This window comes from Magallana gigas, chromosome 7 (assembly GCF_963853765.1).
Source record: "Magallana gigas chromosome 7, xbMagGiga1.1, whole genome shotgun sequence".
NCBI lineage: Eukaryota > Metazoa > Mollusca > Bivalvia > Ostreida > Ostreidae > Magallana > Magallana gigas.
The window spans coordinates 51,363,526-51,384,869 of record NC_088859.1 but is presented as its reverse complement, the minus strand read 5'-3'; the positions used below and the strand labels follow the sequence as shown (position 1 = coordinate 51,384,869).

Genomic DNA, 21,344 nt, shown 5'->3' with positions numbered 1-21,344 from the left:
TATGTTTGTTTGATATTCAAGTGCATAGACATTAAGCATCCTTGATCTTTTGCAAAGATTCGGATGAACACTCAAATTAGTTGTTTTCTGTAGATTGATTTTACTCTGATAACACTGGTGTTGCCCTGTTCTTCTTCCTCTTTATCTCTGGTGTTAGATGTAATGGGTTTATTCTAAGAACATTTAAGATGTTTGATTTTCAATTTTTCCAAAATACACGGAAATGTTAAGTGTTGTTTTGTTTCACGGAAAAGAGGAGACTGATTTTAATTCAGAATGACTTTTAAGCGAATGTGTAACTTCAATGTAATCAAATACGTTGCATTTTAACGGTGTGATATTGGTGTCCAACTGATAAGAAATCATTAGTGTTAAAAATGTTGAAAGAAATCATCCCAATTGTTTGTTTTAGAATAACTACCAGCATCCAAATTTGTCCAACCTCAATCTGCATGTTCTTTTATGTGAATCCAAGCATAATATCATGATTATCTTCAATAGTAAGTTGGTACAATGTAATAAATAATAGTATATTGTATATATAGAACATAGTTTGTCACTTTAAGCAATACACTTTCTTAGTTTAAGTAAACAATTGGCAACAATGCATAGTAGGAAATGCAAACTTCAAATTTTCCAAAAATATCACATCAATACATTAATTTCATAATATGTTTTAAGGTGCTACATTTTGGAGCGCAACAAGAATTACACATATCTTGTATCATTGTCACCTATGTGATAATTTGACTATTATTAACTGACATCATGAGCAACATCGAAAGTCATCTTTTTGTAAGTTCTATGGTCAGTACAACGACATTGTCAGAAAATACAATCTTCCACGGGGTCGCATGCGTAGTGATGACTTTCATACTTATATGTCATAATTAATCACCCAATTGTCTACAGCTTTTTTTTTCATTTTCATCGAGTCAGCACACCATGATCATTCCTCCATGGCACCTGATCCTACCTTCATTTTTTATAGTTCCATGCTTGATCTGCTTCTGATTTATATTTTTCTTAAGAATTATGATTTTCAACACTGTTTGTTGTCACCACATTTCACCAAAAGAATTTTTGAGAGAGAGAGAGAGAGAGAGAACATTTCTAGGTGAAAAAATCTTACAAAATACATTGTCTTACTTCCCCTTAAGATCGTTCTTTACCTTTGGAGAGAATTGATAAGTTTTTAAAATGTAATTTGTGTTTAATTTCATCAAATATATAAACGATATATATTATTTTTCTCTTGTACCTTGTTTTTTTTTTCTGGTTTATAAATTGGGCTTTTTTATTTGTTCATTTTTGTATGCTAAATGCAAATGTTGTATTCATTTTAAAATCGATTTCTTTTAAAATCACAAATGGCTCATAAAGACTATATTTAGTGATCAAAATAAACAAGAATTATTATGTATTGGAATGCATCTAAATCATGCTTTTCAAAAATGTGCACCGATTAGAACTATTTTATATTTGGGCGAAAAGAACAAGTTCTTGGGAGTTTGAAGCAAGCTCACAAATGATAACCCCGCTAAAGAAATATAACTCAAGCCATAACTTTTGGAAAGTACTTGTTTTCCTATTCTGATCCTTTATACCATAGTCTTACTTAAGTATTAATTTTATTATATTTCCTTTTTTTACTCACATCTTTTTCCTGTTTGACAATGTACAAGTATGTATACCTCTGGCGATTTGTATTTTTGTATATTCTATTTATATGTTCCTCTTGTACCATATTTTTTGGTTTTAGCGAAACTAAACTTTAATTTGAGCATTTGATGCAACATTGACATTTCGAAAATGACTAAATCTTAGATCAAAACAAATTTTCAGTTCATAAGCAATTTTTTGTGAATATTCCATTACAAGATATGACCTAGTTATAGACAGAACGTATGCATTTTTGACAGTGACCTTAACTTCCAAACATGAGCTTATGTCATGTCAACGACTACTCCAGTGCTCGTCTATTGCTCGGTCATGACGATCATCAACTAAAATATTAAAATATTCTAAGTGAATTACTGTATAAGTAATGTTTGGAAATTAAACTCAAAGTTGTATAAACAAGAGGCCAATTGGCCTTAACGGTCACCTGAGTAGCATATATCCCATACACAAACTTGGCATGGAGTCTCATATATGCATCTATTAGAATTAATTAGGTTTCATACTGGAGTAGAAAAATTATAAATTTGTAATGACGACCACATTTAATTAAAAGAGAACTATGAAACCTATAATTTTGGTGAAAAACTAAAAGATCTGGTCTACAAAATCATGAATTCAGTTTTCCTTTCAGGTGTGTGGGAGTAAAGAAGATAATTTTTTAACATTATATGCATTAACATCTATACATCCATTTTGGCCCTGCCCTAGAGTCAAAACCCAAACCCCAGGGGACATGAAAATTAAAATTTCAGTAGAGGACTTCCTATTAACATAATTATTAGTCGGGTTTTTTTTATACAGATGTGTGAGAATAGAGAAGAAGATTTTTAAACATTATATGCATTAACACTTTATTGCCATATTGCCCCCCCCCCCCTCATGTCCTGACCCCCTGACCCAGGGGTCATGAATTTCACAATTTAGGTAAAGGAGATTGTTGATATCATAACCATGTATTCAGTTTTTTGTGTGGGAGTAGAGAAGAAGATTTTTAAAGATTTAATACATTTTTACTATTTGGCCATATTGGCCCCACCCTTGAGCCTGAACCCCTGACCCAGGGGTCATGAATTTCACAATTTAGGTAGAGGGCTTCATGAACATCATTATCATGCATTTAGTTTTTAACAAATAAATATGGGAGTAGAGAAGACGATTTTCTAAGATTTAATACATTTTTACTATATGGCCATATTGGCCCCACCCTAGAGCCTGAACCCCTGACCCAGGGGTCCTGAATTTCACAATTTAGGTAGAGGGCTTCATGAACATCATTATCATGCATTTAGTTTTTAACAAATAAATACGGGAGTAGAGAAGAAGATTTTCTAAGATTTAATACATTTTTACTATATGGCCATATTGGCCCCACCCTAGAGCCTGAACCCCTGACCGAGGGGTCCTGAATTTCACAATTTAGGTAGAGGGCTTCATGGACATCATAATCATGCATTTAGTTTTTAACAAATATATATGAGAGTAGAGAAGAAGGTTTTCTAAGATTTAATACATTTTTACTATATTGCCATATTGGCCTCACCCTAGAACCTGAACCCCTGACCGAGGGGTCATGAATTTCACAATTTAGGTTGAGGGCTTCATGGACATCATTATCATACATTTAGTTTTTACCAAATATATATAATAGAAGAAAAGACGATTTTCTAAGATTTAATACATTTTTAGTATTTGGCCATATTGGCCCCACCCTAGAATCTGAACCCCTGACCCAGGGGTCATGAATTTCAAAATTTAGGTTGAGGGCTTCATGGACAACATAATTATGCATTTAGTTTTTAACAAGTGTATATGTTAGTAGAGAAGAAGATTTTCTAAGATTTAATACATTTTTACTATATGGCCATATTGGCCCCACCCTAAAGCCAGAACCCCTGACCCAGGGGTCATAAATTTCACAATTTTGGTAGAGGGCCTCATGGACATCATAACCATGCAACCAGTTTTTTCTCACATGCGTAGAGTAGAGAAGAAGATTTTTAAAAATTTGGCTTGTTTTGGATATTTGGTCCCGCCCGTGGTACCCCAGGGGTTTTAGAGCCATAAATTTTACAATTGAGACTCTTCTTACCATAGAGATGCTTCACACCAAAAATGGTAACGATTGGCCTGGTAGTTTTCCAGAAGAAGTTAAAAATGTAAAATTGTTAACGCACGACGCACGACGACGGACGAAGACCAATTGCAATAGGTCACCTGAGTGACTCAGGTGACCTAAAAAAATCCTTATGACAAACGTGATTGATTATTCATTTGTATTTATTGAGTACTGAGGTTATTCATTGAAGGAAGAAAGTAATACTTCTTATTCATATTGAGAAACGTTTCAATTTTGTATGGATCTGCGCATTATTGATTTGCAGGGCAGGCACGTAGCATCAGAGGGGGCCAGGGGGGGCCTGGCCCCCCCCCCACTTTTTCTCGCAGCAACAAATTTTTTAAAATTTACATATAAAAAATGGAATTATCATTGAGTTGGCCCCCCCACTTTTTTGGGAGTATGTAAAAAATTGATATGAAAATAAGGAAATGAGTAGTGAAATTGAAGTTATATAGTAAGCCCCCCCCCCCCCCCCCCCCCCCCCCCCCACGGATTAGGATTTTGAAGATTTGGGGAAACATAACATTTCCCTTTTTTTTTTTTTTTTTTTTCTTTTTTTTTGCTTGTCAAGATTTTTTGGATGAGTCTGGCCCCCCCACTTTCAAAAACGATGCTACGTGCCTGCAGGGTAAAGGGAATCGAGAGAAACAGCATGAGGGAACAGTCAGTAAAGCAAGTTTGTTACAAATTAAATCATTAAAGAATCTTTTTATGGGTTGACAAAATTGTTGTTTCTAATAGAACTGAATGAATAGTAACACTTTCAAAAATCGTGTAGATCATTTTTTCGCACCTGGCAGATATTAGATAAAATAGAACATCAATATCAATTTTCCTTCGTGGACTCAGAACAGAACACCTCTCTGTCGTTTTTTTTTTTTTACGTTAGCCCACATGAACATGCAGACCACTCTTTTGCCTCGACAACAAAAAAAGCTTCAGACATTATATAACTTCACAGCCATCATACTACGATTTTAATATATACAGTTGAAGCTATGCTATTTATCTTTTTCTAATTTGATTTTCAAAACAACTTATTGGTTGTACAGAATTACTGAAACTGATTATGTAATAATAGTTACATAAAACATCTAAAAAGATATTAAAAGGAAATGTTTTTTGATTTGCCAACAACCATCGGTTTTCTAAAATCAATCTTCTTTACAGAATTTACGATTTTATTACGTTGAAAGACTTTATAATATAAGGACATAAATTTGCCATGAACAACATTATAAGCTGTACATGTGGTCTTATCTTCCCAGAAAAAAGTTTGCATTGGTCATGTATATGTAAACTGCTTTTCGCACTTGATGTATTCATGTCGATATTGTTTAAATTGGTCTGATTTACGATTTTAGTGAAACACAAATCCCTTTCCTCTGATAACAGGCGGAAGTTTTAAAGGTACATGTGTTTGTCAATATGGACCAGCATTTAAGAATGTTTATGTTTCTGTTCTTGTGTATATTTATTTATTACATCCAAAGTAAGTATTTGTATAACTGGGTTTTTACTTAACTATCTTCAATCACAGGTTTTTTTTAATCTTATTTTCAAAGGTAACGAGTTGTATCTAAAGGAATTTGTATCGAACAAAACCATGAATTGGACCGAGGCTGTACAGTACTGTAAGGCAATGAACTCTATCCTCGTGTCTTCTCCCACGCAGACAGACCATGAATGGAACCACTGGACAAGAAAGCAATGGAGAATGTCTCCTTGGATTCATGTCATAGGTATGGATCGCATTTGAGTAATACGTACAAAACAGGAAATATACATCCATAACTACATTGATTATAGTTTTAATAAATTTGTTTCGACATGAGATAACCTGTAAAAGTTGCAACCTTTTGTTTACATTTGCCTTATTTTCTTATCCGTTATGACAAAGGATGCTTTAATGAGACTCAGATAGACCAGTCAGTAAATACGACCTTGACCTCTACATCAGTGGTCACGTGTCAAAGTCAAAAAAAGTGTTCAACTGCACATTATACTTTCTTTGGACTGCAGGTATTTGTCATTCCGTCTTTCCTAAAGATTCTAATATACGATTGATTAAAACTATGTTAAATGCTACTTAAAAAAATTACTTTAAATTTTACCCTTTAAGAACACCAGCTGTGTCTGTCTTAGTGACCACTTTTCTGTCACAGACGCCATTGACCCACGTTTATGCAGTATCTTCTGCAGGACATCCGAGATCCTTAACGACTGTGGCGGCCCCGGGACATATAGTGTTTATAAAGCAGGTTGAATACTTCTACTGTTGTTTAATCTGTTATCAGGCCTTCATTAAAGTTTTACATAGTTTATCGAAGTAATCGTTAGATCATATTTAATAAAACAGATCACTATAAAAAATATGCATTCATTTGTTACGCTCTTTCATTTAAAGGGGATTTGGTATTTTTTGACGAACATGACCTAAATGCAACATACATGGCTCTGAAATGTTCAAAAACAACATGGACATTTGTATATCTGCAATCCTCAACGTTGACTGTCAACTGCCAATGTAGACGCCCAGGCACAGGTACAAGTTGTAACTCAATGAGTTGATCATATGAGCGATGTGTCCTCTGGGCCTCTTGTTTTGCCATGATAGGACTTGTGTGGCGATGGCACAGTTATTCCAATTTTTTTGTTCCTTCTTAATAACAACAGTAAAAATCACATTGACTATATTGTTTTCAAATTTTGTTTAAAAGTCAAGAATGCATTCATTATTTTGGCAAAAGGAAACTTGTATCTTGTATTGTTTCCTCGGATGGGGTATAATAAACGAATTATCCCTTTTCACATTAATTTTCTATCCGATTTTTCTGTCAATGACAAGAACTCTGTTTACCTAAAAATATTTATAGTGCATTTTTTAACATTTGATCTTGTACCAATAAAAGTATTATGAAACCAAGTACCAATATTGAAACGAATAAGAAATATCTAAAAAGTCATTCAGGCTGTTTTGTTGAAATGGTAACAACATACTTATTGGTAGCATTATGTCATCGTAAGTCTTTATTTATATATTAATTAAATTGTCCGAGATAAACGTTAATGAATTCTTTTTCACTGAGGCAACTGCAAACTGCGTCAATGATTTAAGCTCTTAATTTACAAACTAAATATTTGTATATGGTTTCGGATTAGCGTTGAAATCATTTTCACTATTTAAATAAAAATGGGATTTACTTGACAAACTAAATGAAATTATGGTCCCATGTTAAATGTAAATGTATATAAAAATTAGTAAATTGCGATGCTAAAGAATTACTTGATATGAATTATAGAACTTAATGACACTGTTTGCTCAAACTGGAATTGGAAAGACTGTTACAAGAATTGTAAAAGAAAGGGACAATATTTACATGGCGATTACGACGTGATGGATCCAATTAGTGCCTGTCATGGAATTCAGACAGGAAATGTTGAAACCTGGGTTGGAATAGCCAGACAAATTTTTTTTTCGTTTTCGTTAGGTGCGTATAGATTAATCACATGTTAAGATGTATGGTTTTGTCATTTAGATATATTTTTTATGTATACATATATTTAAACGAATTTGGTGCAAATTTATCCCTTCTTTTAGATTTATCATACTCTCTACAACGACAATGTAAAACTTGTCGTCAGAGCAACTGCTCATTAACTTCCTGTTCTGATCATAATTACGCACTTTGTAAACAGGTTATTATTAATTTAATATACTAGATGTATTAGCATCCAAATTCCTCTTTAAGAAATTATTGAGAATAAATTCTTACTTGTAAAGAACTAGTTATTTTGTGCAAAATATTAAATTTCACTATTTTTAAAGCAAGGATTTCTAGTGTTTTTACGTAAATTTTAATTTCAGCTTTTGTCAAAAACATCAAAACCAAAATCAAGCAGCCCATTGGCGCCAACTAGTCAAACATCAAACGAAGCATCGTTGATTTTCTCCAATCAATTTCATAATGATAACCAAAGTAACTATTTCGTATTTCTTGTTATGTAAAAGAGAATTAAAAAAAGTAATACACTTTAATAATCTTATTTGTTACATTATCAACAGACAAAGAGAACTTTATTAATCAAAGTACTAAAGTACTGAAAGCCGGGCTATTTGGTGTGTCTTTATGCATATTGTGTAGTAAAGAGTGAAAATCTCTATCTCTCTCTCTCTCTCTCTCTCTCTCTCTCTCTCTCTCTCTCTCTCTCTCTCTCTCTCTCTCTCTGCTTATAATGTCGGTAAAGCATCAGAGAGCGATCAATTTTTGTGAGCGGCTAAAACAAAATTATGTCTCTCTAGTAGAAATTTGAAATTTTCTCCATTTCTTCAACGCGCAGCAAAGTAGTTCATGGAAATTCATGCGCATTGTATGTGTCCAAAATGCATAGTCTTGTTTTAAAAACACGTTATTATTAAGAAAACTAAAAAAGATAGACAATTCTCTAGAAAGTATACAAAAGAAACAAAATGCAAACACTTTTGAAAAAACGTGGCTCTTTGTGTAACTATTTGGTAAAGCGGAAGCTTTGACTTTGACGATGTTTGGTTTTTTGTTTACTTTTGAAGTTGTGCTATTTATAGTTACATTTACATTGGCGATTTGCCTGCCTACAGCCAAGACTCTGCTTTCAGCAGAGCCCGGCTAAAAACTATATAGTGCATCTGAAAGCTTGGACACTTTTGATATACTATTTATTAACCAGTTATCGAAATGTTGTTTTGTTAAGGAAACTTTAGTTCTACCGTATAAATTTTCTTTACCTGGCTGCTTTTATAATTTATGTACATCTCTGAAAAAGGACTATCTTTTTAAAATAATCAGATTTGAATGTGGTTTCGGTTTGCTTAGAATCGTAAATTTTGAGAGATAGTTGAAAATTCTATTCGCCTCAGCCATCATTAAGGAAAGCTGGGGGTTTGACTTCAAATGTTTTTATAACCGGATTTTCCAACGGAAATATCCGGTTATTAAAATTGTGAAAATGGCGGGTGGCTACCAAAAGGGTACCCTCATTGTACGGATAATTCCTCCTACAGTTTTCAAGATAGGAAATTGTTCTTCTGCAGATGAATTGTACATATATCAGAGATGTGCATATTTCTAGGAGTTGTTTGATTTCTGATAATTTATGAAAAAAATACCAGTGTTTGCACTTAATCATTTTTGGCAAAATATTGCATAAAGGGTACCCTTATTGTACGGATAACCCCTCCTACAGTTTTCAATATAGGAAGTTATTCTTTTGCAGATCAATTGTACATATATCAGAGTTGTGCATATTGCTAAGATTTTGGTTTCTGATAATTAATGAAAAAAGTTCCAGCTTTTGAACTTAGTCATTTTTTGGCAAATATTGCATATAGGGTACCCCCATTCACTTGATACGGAAGGTAGTGATTATCAATTTCGGGTTGACATGGATTATGGATACAGTTCACATGAAAGAAAACCCGGTTTACTGTCACATTGACAGCTCTTTACTTGTCTGATAGGTATTTTGGTGTCTTTAGTTCTTTGGATTTCTTACATTGATACTTTTGAAATACTTTTCATCGTAACGAATTCTTAATTATTATTATTATTATTATTATTATTATTATTATTATTATGTTTTTTTTTTTTGGATTTTACAAATTGATTAGGTATAAAACTGTAATTATTTGCAACTTCTCACTTCTTTAAATTTATTTGTAGTTAACTTTATGTCTTTTATAAAATTCTTATTCAAATATCTGCTAGCTTGTATTATTTTTGTCGACACAGTATCAAAGTATTGTTGTGATACACAAAATCGTGTTGCCTTTCTACAGAACTAAATATTGTGAAAATATCTTTATTTCGGTAGAACTCGAAGAAATCTTGCTCACTCTTGGTGGTACTATTATCGCTATAACAGCTACAATTGCTCCTCTGGTATTTTTTGCAAGGTAAGATGATAGTCTTTAAGGATGGTTGAAAATTTCATCCGATGTTCCTATTTATGTATATGCATTTTGTTCATTAAATCCACTATAGAAATTTTGTTTAAATCAAATAAATCATATGACTTAAAATGTTTGATTTTAATAAAGTGTAAAGCAACTTACGTGCGAGAAATTTTCGAGACATGTCTTCGCAAATACTTCTCGCCGCGAACCAGTCTTCAAATATCTCTGCTATACTATTTTCAGAATAATCCACATCTTCATTCCGTTAATTGATTGAAATCCCTGGTAAACAGTGAAATAAAATTTAATGAGTAAAACCCACTGTATTCTAAATGTTTCCTTCAGCAAAAATGCTACATGTGGGTCTGAGACCATTTAGGAATTACATATCTTAACATTATACCGACTTTTTCTTTTTGCAATGGTTTCTTCGCCGAAAGCGATTGATCCCATCAAAATCTTAAAACAATGTCCTCTGTGATTTTGATACATTTATGATATCAACCATCACATATCATTAATGTTTTTTGGGAAAGTGGCGATCTAACCTGAGTTTTCACTGGTTAGTGGATAAAGATGATTTTTATTAGAAGCAAAATTGAGGCAAATTGGTACTTCGCTGAACCGAGTATATTTTTGGTTTGGACAAATTAACAAAATATCGAGACCAGTTTACTTGAACCAATATGACAGTTAAGGTATTTGTTCAGCACCGTTTGTCATATCATAGCAATGTTGTTTCACATTTCCCAATTATATTTTGAGATTTTCATTCTGATTTTATTATTCTAGTTCTTTGTTTTTATTTTACAGAATACGAAAGGGGAACAACACAATTTTCATCTCCTTCTTGTCCTCAGGCAGTTAAATATGTTACTCGAGAGGAACTAAACAATGGATACGATTGCATAATGCTTAAAATTGTAACAAAAAAGTATGAAAATTATTCACGTGATGAACATCCTTATGACTCTTTAGGAGAGTAAAGCCAGAAAGTCGGGCGAACGTGCAAGTCGGTAGGATCAAATGGCCATTGAGACAGAGATCGTTCTCCCCTTAAATTTGAGACTAGAATCGACGATATATGGAGTTAAGTCTAGAGGGAAACACTGAGATTGATGGCTTTGCTCATATTTTTCTTACTAAAGAAGGGTTAAATCGTTCATGCAAGAGCTTTCATTATCTATATAGTGCAGGATGCTCTCTCATTTCATCTAATAAAACTAAACAGAATAATGCATGTAGTTAGTATAAAACATCCAGATACTTTCCAAAAATTACTGTTCAGAGTATGCAGTATGCATTTTCATGAAATTTGTAATTTTGTAATTACACAGTAATAGTTACACATTTTTCAATACTCAAGTTTGCAGAAAAGGTGTACAAAATGTTTTTTATGTTTCAAATGCATATTAAAACATTACAAATGACCAAATGTATATCTATCTAACAATTAAAATAATGAAAGCTGTTAAAAAAAACTTTTTAAAGATATTTTATCGAATGTCTGACTAAAAGTTTTGCAAGAATAAATACAAATAGAATACGGATGACTTACACGTACATTGAGTATCCTATCAAAAATGTTTATAGAAAGCTGCAACATTATGATAATTGCTCTCTGTATTTTGTTTTATTAGCGACTGTTATAAGGTAAGCAATATACATTTATGTTACTTCACCGGCCCTTCCTCTGTCAAAAAAGGCAAAGGTGAAACATTATCCCGAATATTATGGAAGTTGAATTTGGCAAAGGCATATGACATATACTACCTGAAAAGTGCTGCTAGAATCCTGTGCTTCGTTGTTGTAATTAAAAAATACGTAGTTTTTTCAATGCAATTGAAGACGTCGAGGGGGTTTCCGATAAATAATGACGATATTTATATTATGCGATTTACAATTAGGATTCCAGCAGTAATATTAATAAATATGAGCAAATTGCCGATCGATTTTTTTATCATACATACTAATGAACTTCGGGGTAGTGTTACACTTTTGATTTTTTGTTAAGGTTAAAAAAGTGATCTAATTTTAACTGTCACGTGATACCATGGCACGGCAGCTTCAAAGATCCTCTCGCTTCCGAAGTAGAAAAATAATATCATTGCGAACACATTCACTTGATATTATTATTCAGCACCGTTTTCATAAAAAATTAATTTTTTTTTAGATTGATCATAAAATCGAAGGTCATTAAACTCGGAGTTGCCTTAACCTACCCGCGTACTTTCCTCTATCAGTCTATATTGATTTTTTTTAAGAACAAGGTTGTATCATAATTAGGTGATCGTCAAGGTCCTTGGGCCTCCTGTTATTCTTAAACATGTATAAAATTTTCCGTCGCTACAAAACGTCAATAGGGGAAGGAGGGTTCTTGGATGCTGAATAATTATCGGCTTCATTACTCTTTGAGTAGCTGTTTCCTTTTTCTGGGGATATTTTAAAGAAGCCGTTGTTCTGCATTGAGTGAGTGAACTATGGTGGCCCTTTCGGCACATCTCTAAAATCCAGTTGTGATTTTATACCAGACGGTGATCCTTGCAGTTTCACAAGTTCATTATCATATATGTAGATGTATGATATATCTAAACATTGTAAAAGTTTGATATTTATAATTATATAATGTGTGTTCCTTGAAACCCATATTCTGTATATTAAGTCTATTGAAAGAAATTTTAAATCAGCGTGAACCTGGTAACGGATAATCGAGACTGGGACGTATTCTTCTTTTAACTCTACGTGGCATAAAATAGAACCCGTTTGAATCGCTCACAGAAGGAGTTTAGACTATACCATTGAATAAAGAAACACTGTCGATGCTAAAAACGTCTCTAGGGCATTATTTTATATTTTTAATGAATTTCTAAGAAAATAACTGCTATTCAGGAAAACCTTTTATAATACATGAACAGGTTGTTACGCCATTCAGGAAATTATACAATAAAACTAAGACCGAAAAAAATGATAGAATACATAAATCTTAATAGATAGATAGATAGATAGATAGATAGATAGATAGATAGATAGATAGATAGATAGATAGATAGATAGATAGATAGATAGATAGATAGATAGATAGATAGATAGATATTAGATATTACATGCTAACGAGAGTATCATTAAGGATGTGTGGGGCAAATGTCGATATCAATATGGATATAAGTGATGATTATAATCAGAGTACTAGTACCGGTTAAGAAATTTCAAATTATACAATATTTAACCAACAAAAAGAAATGATTTAATTTTTTTGAAAGCTAAACATTATAAAGGCCCCAGTGAGATTCGAGGTTACGACTTTCAGATTTGTAGTTAACGTTCTTACTATTGTACTACGCTGTAAGTTAATGATTTTTATTTTATTTTAATGTTTTTTTTTGGGGGGGGGGTATATCATGTTATACTTTGTGCTATTGTTAATTTAATAGGAAGTACGTCACTACAGAGGCGTCCTTACTGAAACATTGGTTTAACTAATTCTTTTATCAGAGAGAAAAATCTTCAAAATCTTACTTTAAAGTGCCATTTACTGTTTATATCTTACTGAAATTTCTCTTTATTTGAATCTTTTTCAATCAAATATAAAATCGTATCACGAATACTGTCTTTCCTTTACCTTATTTTCAAGGTTATTGTAATAACGAGTAGACGAAGTCAGTTTTCTAGGTCTTGTTGACTATTTTCATCAACTGGGTCTCTAATCAGTTTTGACTCTCTAAAGATTATGTGTTTAAATTTTAACTTTGTTGTTTTTTCTCCAGTCTCCTATTTATCAGAAATGTATTAAACTGCGTTTGGTAAATCATTGTCGTCAATTAGTTTCGCGTTCTTATTCTCAAATTTTCGACGCCCGAACCATTGTCTAATTAAAATTATCTTCTTTTTTGTCACGTTGCTTTAAATGAAGAATAGAGGGAGCAAGCGAGCTAACTTTAATTTCAAACTTCCTTTTTTATTTCACAAAATCAGGTGAATGTATTCCAAAAACTTAAACATTCAGACTGATGATTTTAAGATAGCACCATTAGTTTCAATGAAAATTTATCTGAATAAACCGAACTTCAAGTATTATAAGCTTTTGATATTTTTTCTCTTTAAAAAAAAAGATTTGCAAAGGTTCTTTTTGTGTAGCAAACAGAAAAGCAGCGTTATTCTATCTTTACATGTATCTTGCTATAAATAAAACGATTGTGATAACACAATACATGCTTAGAAAAGAATTAAGTTTAACCAGACACGGAAGGAATTAGTATCTTAACCAACGCCCAACTTTGTAGATAATGAGACGTGATAAGTCTTTAATATAAGTAAACGCCCTTATGAGATCTATGTCGAAATCTAGTTTAAAGGATGATTTATATTTTATATGTATATTATTATTTCTCTTAAACCTAAGAGGGAAGGAACTAACAATTATTTATGTTTCATTATATATAATTTATAAAAATTACTAAGAAAAAAAAATGAACCAATAATTAACTCAAAGATGTAATATTTTAGAATACCTTGACAGTTTTAACCACTGTATAATAAATAAACAAAATTTAACTTTCCATAAGATTATATTCATGAAGTTGTACCCCAAATACATTGTTTTCTGTAAACAATTTTTTTTTTACATTCCAAGCCACAAATATTTTAAAAATCTGATCGCCGAAAAATAAACATTTGGAAAGTTTTAATGACAAATGTCCAAATTCGGGTCAGCAAATTATCTTTATTCATTCAAATATAATTCTAAAAGCTAAAAAATTCGACAGGTTTTTTTGTCGGTGATTAAAACAAAAACACACACACATGTTCTCTCTCTCTCTCCTCTCTCTCCTCTCTCTCTCTCTCTCTCTCTCTGTGTCTCTCACTCTCTCTCTCTCTCTCTCTCTCTCTCTCTCTCTCTCTCTCTCTCTCTCTCTCTCTCATGGCTTTCGTGACGATTAGGGAAGCTGGGTGGTCAACAAGTTAAACATGAGATCTATTTTTGATTTTCTTAAATGATATTTAAAACTATAAACTTATTTGATGCAAAAATCATATATTTAAGCTTTAAACATAAATCGTCTGTTCTTTAGGAGATCAACATAGTATACGAATGGCGCCACGGCCATTCAGACCTCTTTAAAGATCTCACATACAGTTGTCTTTAATCCTTTTCCAAGACAGAATGATGTTTCCCCTATTAGACCTTCATACTTTGCTAAACATATACTTTAGTCGACCACCTTTGAAACATAGCAAGTCGTAAACTGAGTTCACCGTCGCAGAACTAGAATGTGGGCCGCCAGTAACGCCATACTTTGACATTTCCTCTCGTCCCGAATTACACTGATTGTAAATAAAATCTTTTTCCAGACAGGAATTATAGACATCGGCCTTTGTGTATGTCATCGTTAGTTTAGTTTCTCCAGATCCTTTAACAGCGTTTTACCAGGGGTCAAGATTAAAACAAATTCAAGTTTAAATTTATTTTTTGAAGTGTCTCATGCATTAACACTATACATTCACATGTTAAAATGCACACACAATTAATGTACATGGCTTAATATTGGACATCATAGACAATACAATACTAAAACTTCATAATATTTTGTCTTTTCAGTTGTTAATACATATAGCTATAAAAAATAATTTGGATTAAGAGTTCTAACAGCTACGTACCGGTATACACACGTACAGATATGACATAATATCTATAGCAAATATATCATTGTAGTTTTAACAGTTTAAAGCTGTAAAATTACTTGTAACCTTAAAAACAAATTATCTATTGGACCATAAACATAAGTATATTTTTCATCACATCCCAAAGTTCGTATAAAAGTAGTTCCACAAATTGTTTTTATAAAGTTGGTTACCTAAATTCAATACGCTAGCTAAATCTATTTATAGCAACAGATATTTTCCAATTGTTCATAGGGAAACACACGGTGCATGTGTGAAATGCGCTATATACCTCTCATAATGAACAAGTTATAAAAAATATGACCAAAAGTCCATTGATAAACTGTAACCAAGTGCACAAATTCATAACTGACGACGAAAATTGTCCATTATTGTTATAGGCCTACCCTAAACTGCTACTGGCGTGCCAGTACTGTGCGAGTACATATCGATATACATGTACACCTGTAACCTTCAAATTGACCATTAAAAATGCATGTATATGTAAACATACTATATAAAATGTTCTATTTAATGAGTGAAGTAATTTTAATTGTGTGCATTTTGTGTTTAAGTCGTCTCTACATGCAAATGAGGAAGAGGGGGCAGGTTTAGTTCTTTTTTTCACGGCAGTTTGACACTGTACAATTCTTTGGATTTAAACTTACCTATAAACAAAAGTGGCAGTCCTGGATTTCTCCAAATTAAACTCTGAAACCTAGATCATTCGTCTGCGTTTGTCACTACGGTGACGTCATACTGTATACACAGCGAAAGAACTCAAAAATTTGGGGTTTTTTTTAGAAATTAATATAGTGCGCAGAATTTTACATCGTGATTTTCGGCATGGAAGTCGCTCCTATAGAGTTTTATTTTTTGGCAATGTAAGAACTTGGTAAATCAATGCGCACACAGTAAATTGCTGAATTATACTGCCGATTTTACCAATTTTTTCCGGAAATTCTAATTTCGCCGGAGAATTTCACGTAAAAAATCACGTTCGAGGCAATATCGGCAAAATTTAATTCTATATTTAAATAACACATATATTATATTAAATATTTTTACGGTACAATTTATTTTTCAAGAGTGCAGTTAATTTTTTGGTAAATTTGAGGGCGTAATATCACATCAACTGAATCAAGCTCTTTTTTTCTTTTTTTCTTTTGTATGTACCAACAATTTTTAAGTATGAATAAAATACAATATAATATAGTTAAGTAATCAATAAAGCACCTGTTTCCAGTAGCGACGTCTCGTCACGTGTTATTGTGTACGAAGCATCTTCAGTTGTTTGTTCCAATTTATTTAAAGTAATTATTTCACGGGTATATTTTGTTGTGTCTTTTGCTGCCATTGTTTCCTGGTATTGTGTCGTATGGTTTTGTAATTCTTTTGTTGACAAGTACGTCGTTTTTGTTGTTTTCTTTACATCTCTTGACTTATCAGTGCTTTTACAAACTTCTATCTTCATCGTATTGCAATCACTAGCTTTACAGTCGATCTTACACCTTATGCACTGTGTTTTATTGACCACTGGCATACCTAAATAATGTACACAGGAAAATGTCATAGGTTGAGTATACTTTGCTTGTATAAACTATCTACAGGCTTTTAGCATCGGGGCTGGGGGATTTTGAAAGTACTATTCCCCGCATTATTGGGAACAAGAGGAGAAAAATATATGGAAATTTAATAAAATAAACAAAAGTAACCGCATATATTGTTCAAATTTTGTACCAAGCACTACCCCCTCCTTAAACAGATCAGAATTTATAAAAGCGTCAAAGTTTCTGTATTTACTCCCCTCCCCGCTTGGTACTTATACTAGATAGAATATGTTGTCATGCATAAACAAATTTCCTTGGTAAATGTTATCAAATGCATCAAGTAAACGAACTGTATACCTTTTTCTACACAGGAACCAATAGCCTTTTTGACACATTCCATAAGCACAGCTTTTTTCCTCTCATGACAATCCATTTGTACACAGGCTTTTAGATCTGCGATTTCGCCTATACCGAAATTAAAATTTAAAAAAAAAACAAGACAAAAAACATTACAACTTATCGATCAAACTACAAACAAATGCAATGTTCAAAATTGACAAACTTGAATTACCTTAATAGATAAGCACTCGAGGCGAAATTTATTAACTACGGTTATTTACTCTCATGCATAACAAGTTCAAAAAATGTGGTAAAAGAGAATGACCCGGGATCATTAATCATTTATGTTTATTTTCTTGTTTGAAATATCATATAAAAACAATTAAATTAAACGCAACAGTGCTCAATTAATATATTGTGTAGGGTAAAATATTTGTTATAATTATAGGCCTGGGACAATAAAAAGAAAATAATATTAATCTATTGTGTAATTGACAATTCTCAAAAGATAGTGTTTGACTAAATAACTAATAAAACGTGATTGGTCAGCAGATCGATATCAATTAACCACGCAAAACGTTTGAGAATATTATAAATAAAGAAAAAATAATTCGACCAACTTTTTGAAATATTTACTTCGAACACAAAACTAAACAAAAGAGCCAAAGTTTCAATATCGGCATTATTTTGCGCTCAAATTGTAAAACTACAGTTTACAAACACCAACTGGAATAATATAGTAAAACTTACGTTCAGAAACTTTAATGACACTAACTGTTGTTGTCAATGTTAAATTTGTTTTGCAATTTCAGTTTATAAGTATTCAACTTCTTAAAACCTTGGAATCATTTTATGCCAAATTACATTTATATTGCAAACGTAAAAAAAATTGAAAACTAATTAATCAATTTCCCTCTATTATAGAGTTGATTAAAGAGACGACACCTTTAAGTATCCGTGACAACAGCATGTTTTGTTTCTTTCTCACATAAAACAAATTCTTAACCCTGGCCAAAATTATAGCTCCAAAATAGTCTATCAAGGCTCGTTAATCGACGATTTTTAATTTTGAAATATGCTACACAACCATATTCCTGGTATATTATTTTTAGGTTTTAAATTTTTTTTTTTTTTTTTTTTTTTTTTTTTTTAGTTTTATAGTAGTAGTTTATTGGCGGATACATTACATACATTGCCATAGCATAAATGTAACATTACTTTACAATAATTGTGGGTACAGGTGGGAAGCAGGTGATATATATATATATATATATATATATATATATATATATATATATATATATAAAGTATAAAGTGGATGAAAAATATCAATAAGACAAATAAAGCAGTAAACTTAATTTAAACTTATATATATATATATATATATATATATATATATATATATATATATATATATATATATATATATATATACTGCAAATTCCCCATATTACGCGAGTACTGAATTCCGCGATCCCGCTGGTTTTAAATTTTAGTTCATAGTCATAATCGGTGTTTAACAACTTTAGGTTTTATTTATGAAAAGTAAATAACATGATGAAAAACTTTAAGTTATTGAATTTAACAAATCGTCATTATGCAGCATTGACAAATTTAGTTTTAAATAATAGATGTGTAAATATGATAGTAAAAGTACATGCAATAAACAAGCGTACATAACTCACAGCTCTAACTCATTCTTGTTGCTCCACCACATTTACTTCCATTATTCTATATTTTGTGGGAGTGCACAAAACACACGGAGCATTGTTAAGATAGGAGCCATACAGTATAGGTCTGTATTATCAATTATGCAATATATATGTATAGTATCATAACTTGGTAACAATTCATATCCTACAAAGATGTTATGTTAACATCAGACAAGTCTCTTTACTTTCTCTACTCTCAGTACCTGATTATTATATACCTATCGTCCATAACTCCAATGAACGGTTTTGGAGGTCACATTGTTGTTGAAGGTTTTGATGAGTGTCAGAAACAAATACACAACCATTATTCTGGTAAACATATCAAATGAACAAACCAGATTGGTATATTCTTAGAAAGACGTATTTTGTTTTAAATTTCATTGGTATCCAATTAATAATAATAAATGTCAAAAAGGTATAATTTTATCATTTGTACTAAACGTACTTTGATTTCAAGCAAATGAGAGTTTTGTTGTATGCAGTGATTCCATTCGTCAATTTTGTTGACATCATTGGCGTTCAAACATCCTAAGAAAAAAATCTGAATTCTAATTCTAGATCTCCTTTATTGGACGTTTTGAAATCACTGACCAAGCTTTGAGATCAAACAGAAACTTTTAAATCAAAGCAAGAAGCCCACAGGCCTTGACGGTCACCTGAATACCATAATCCGTAGATAGACCAATGAAGGAGTTTCATGATTGCGTTTTAAGTTTCATTTTTTGGTCTTGACCTTTATTCAGGACTCTAACTTTTATCTCGTATTTACAATTTGAATTTGAGTTTCACATGTAAAGAGCATGACATTATAATATTAATAACAATGTTTTTTAATTTTTCTTCCACGAGTGTGAAAGTTCATAGAAAAATATTATTAAATACAACACAACTTCATTTTCTCTATGTGGCCATATTGACCTGACCCTAAGAACTGTACTCCTAATTCTAGGTCATGAAAGTCACAATTTAGGTAGAGGGCTACACGAACATCATGCATTTATATGAGAGAAAGGATGATTTTAAGAGATTTCACACATGTCCACTATCTTGCCAAATTTCTCCGCCTAAAGGCCTGAATTATTGACCCAGGGGCAATAAATTTCATAATAAAGGTAGAGGGCTTCGTACATATCATAATTATGTATTCAATTATCTCCCATTATTCTGAAAGTAAAGAAGGGGATGTTCTAAGATATAATACATGTTCACTATATAGCTATATTAGCCCCAACCTTGGGCCGGAACCCCTGAGCAGGGGCCATACATTTTACAGTTTTGGTAGAGGGCTTCATGAACATAATAATCATGCATTTAGTATTTCTCCAATATATTTGGATGTAAAAAAGAATACTTTCTAATATTCAATACGTGTTTACTATATGACCTTTTTGTCCCGTTTTAGAACCTGAACCCATGACCAACGGCCCATAAATTTCACAATTAAGGCAGAAAAGTTCATTGACATTATAACCATGCATTTTGTTTTTCTTGAATAGATACGGGAGTAGAGAGCAAGATTTTCTAAGATTTAATACGTGTTTCCTGAATGGCCATACATGTTTGGCCCTGAAGCCTTGACCCAGGGGACATTAATCACTTAGTTTTAGTACAAGACTGGATGTTCTTCATAACCATACATTTACTTTTCCCCATTTAGGTGGGAGTAGAAAAGAATATTTTTAAATAAGCTCTTTTTACCTGACAATAAGATCAAAAATAAGTATCCTGGTATCTCAAGCATCTTTCTCTAGTAGAAATTTACAGATGAAAGTCCAGAATGGTCAGAAGTTCTCTAATTTAAAAGCACTATGTGCACTTTTTCCAAGAACATTTTTAATCAGAAGGTTTCTGAGTAAATATAAAATTATGGCAACAATGCTTGTCTAGAAACAAATTCGTGAGTACATCCCGACACGGAAATTACAGGCTTCGAAATTAATGGAAAGAAAACAAGAGGTTCTTTCTTTGTCACGTGACGTAAACGTGTAAGAGTCTTTGTCTCTCCTTTTACTGTTGTAATAAAAATAGCAATGAGGTTTGAGATTGGATCTCAACTAAAAAGAAACCTTTTTTAACACATTTTTCTCTAAAGAATTTATTAGATCACTTCATGTTGATAACAAAACTATGGCTATTATGAGAAAATGAAAAGGAAGTTGTTATCTTATATCATATTTATTTAGCCCCTTCGTAAACCGGATGTTTCAGACAAAAACATTGAAAATTCACATCAAAATATATGATCTGAATAGCTATACAAAATCTTAAAGTAAAAGTGCATATGATATACAAGGTAGGTTTTTTCATACTTTTAAAACTGTTTGATATTATTATCAAAACCGATTTGGTTG

At 32.1% G+C, this 21,344-nt stretch overlaps 2 protein-coding genes across 3 annotated transcripts in view; one reads left to right on the top strand and one right to left on the bottom strand.

Annotated features, from left to right (window-relative positions):
- Positions 1 to 21,085, bottom strand: part of LOC117684530 (uncharacterized) — a 106,340-nt gene extending 85,255 nt beyond the window's left edge. Inside the window, exons 1-4 of one of the 2 annotated variants that reach the window (XM_066065815.1) lie at positions 20,692 to 21,085; positions 19,439 to 19,521; positions 19,212 to 19,302; positions 17,300 to 17,407 (exon numbers count right to left, since the gene is read on the bottom strand). In XM_066065815.1, coding sequence (XP_065921887.1) covers positions 17,300 to 17,407; positions 19,212 to 19,302; positions 19,439 to 19,521; positions 20,692 to 20,734 — 325 coding nt within the window. In that variant the 5' untranslated portion in view covers positions 20,735 to 21,085. The remainder of the gene's footprint in view (positions 1 to 17,299; positions 17,408 to 19,211; positions 19,303 to 19,438; positions 19,522 to 20,691) is intronic. The other variant, XM_066065816.1, reaches the window with a different exon arrangement.
- Positions 5,289 to 7,806, top strand: LOC117684525 (uncharacterized). Its single transcript, XM_034457077.2, has 6 exons — positions 5,289 to 5,544; positions 5,703 to 5,824; positions 5,925 to 6,063; positions 6,210 to 6,347; positions 7,105 to 7,293; positions 7,671 to 7,806. Exons 1-6 carry the CDS (start codon positions 5,409 to 5,411, stop codon positions 7,721 to 7,723), a joined length of 777 nt encoding a protein of 258 aa, XP_034312968.2. The 5' UTR covers positions 5,289 to 5,408; the 3' UTR covers positions 7,724 to 7,806.
- Positions 21,086 to 21,344: the final 259 nt, after the last annotated feature.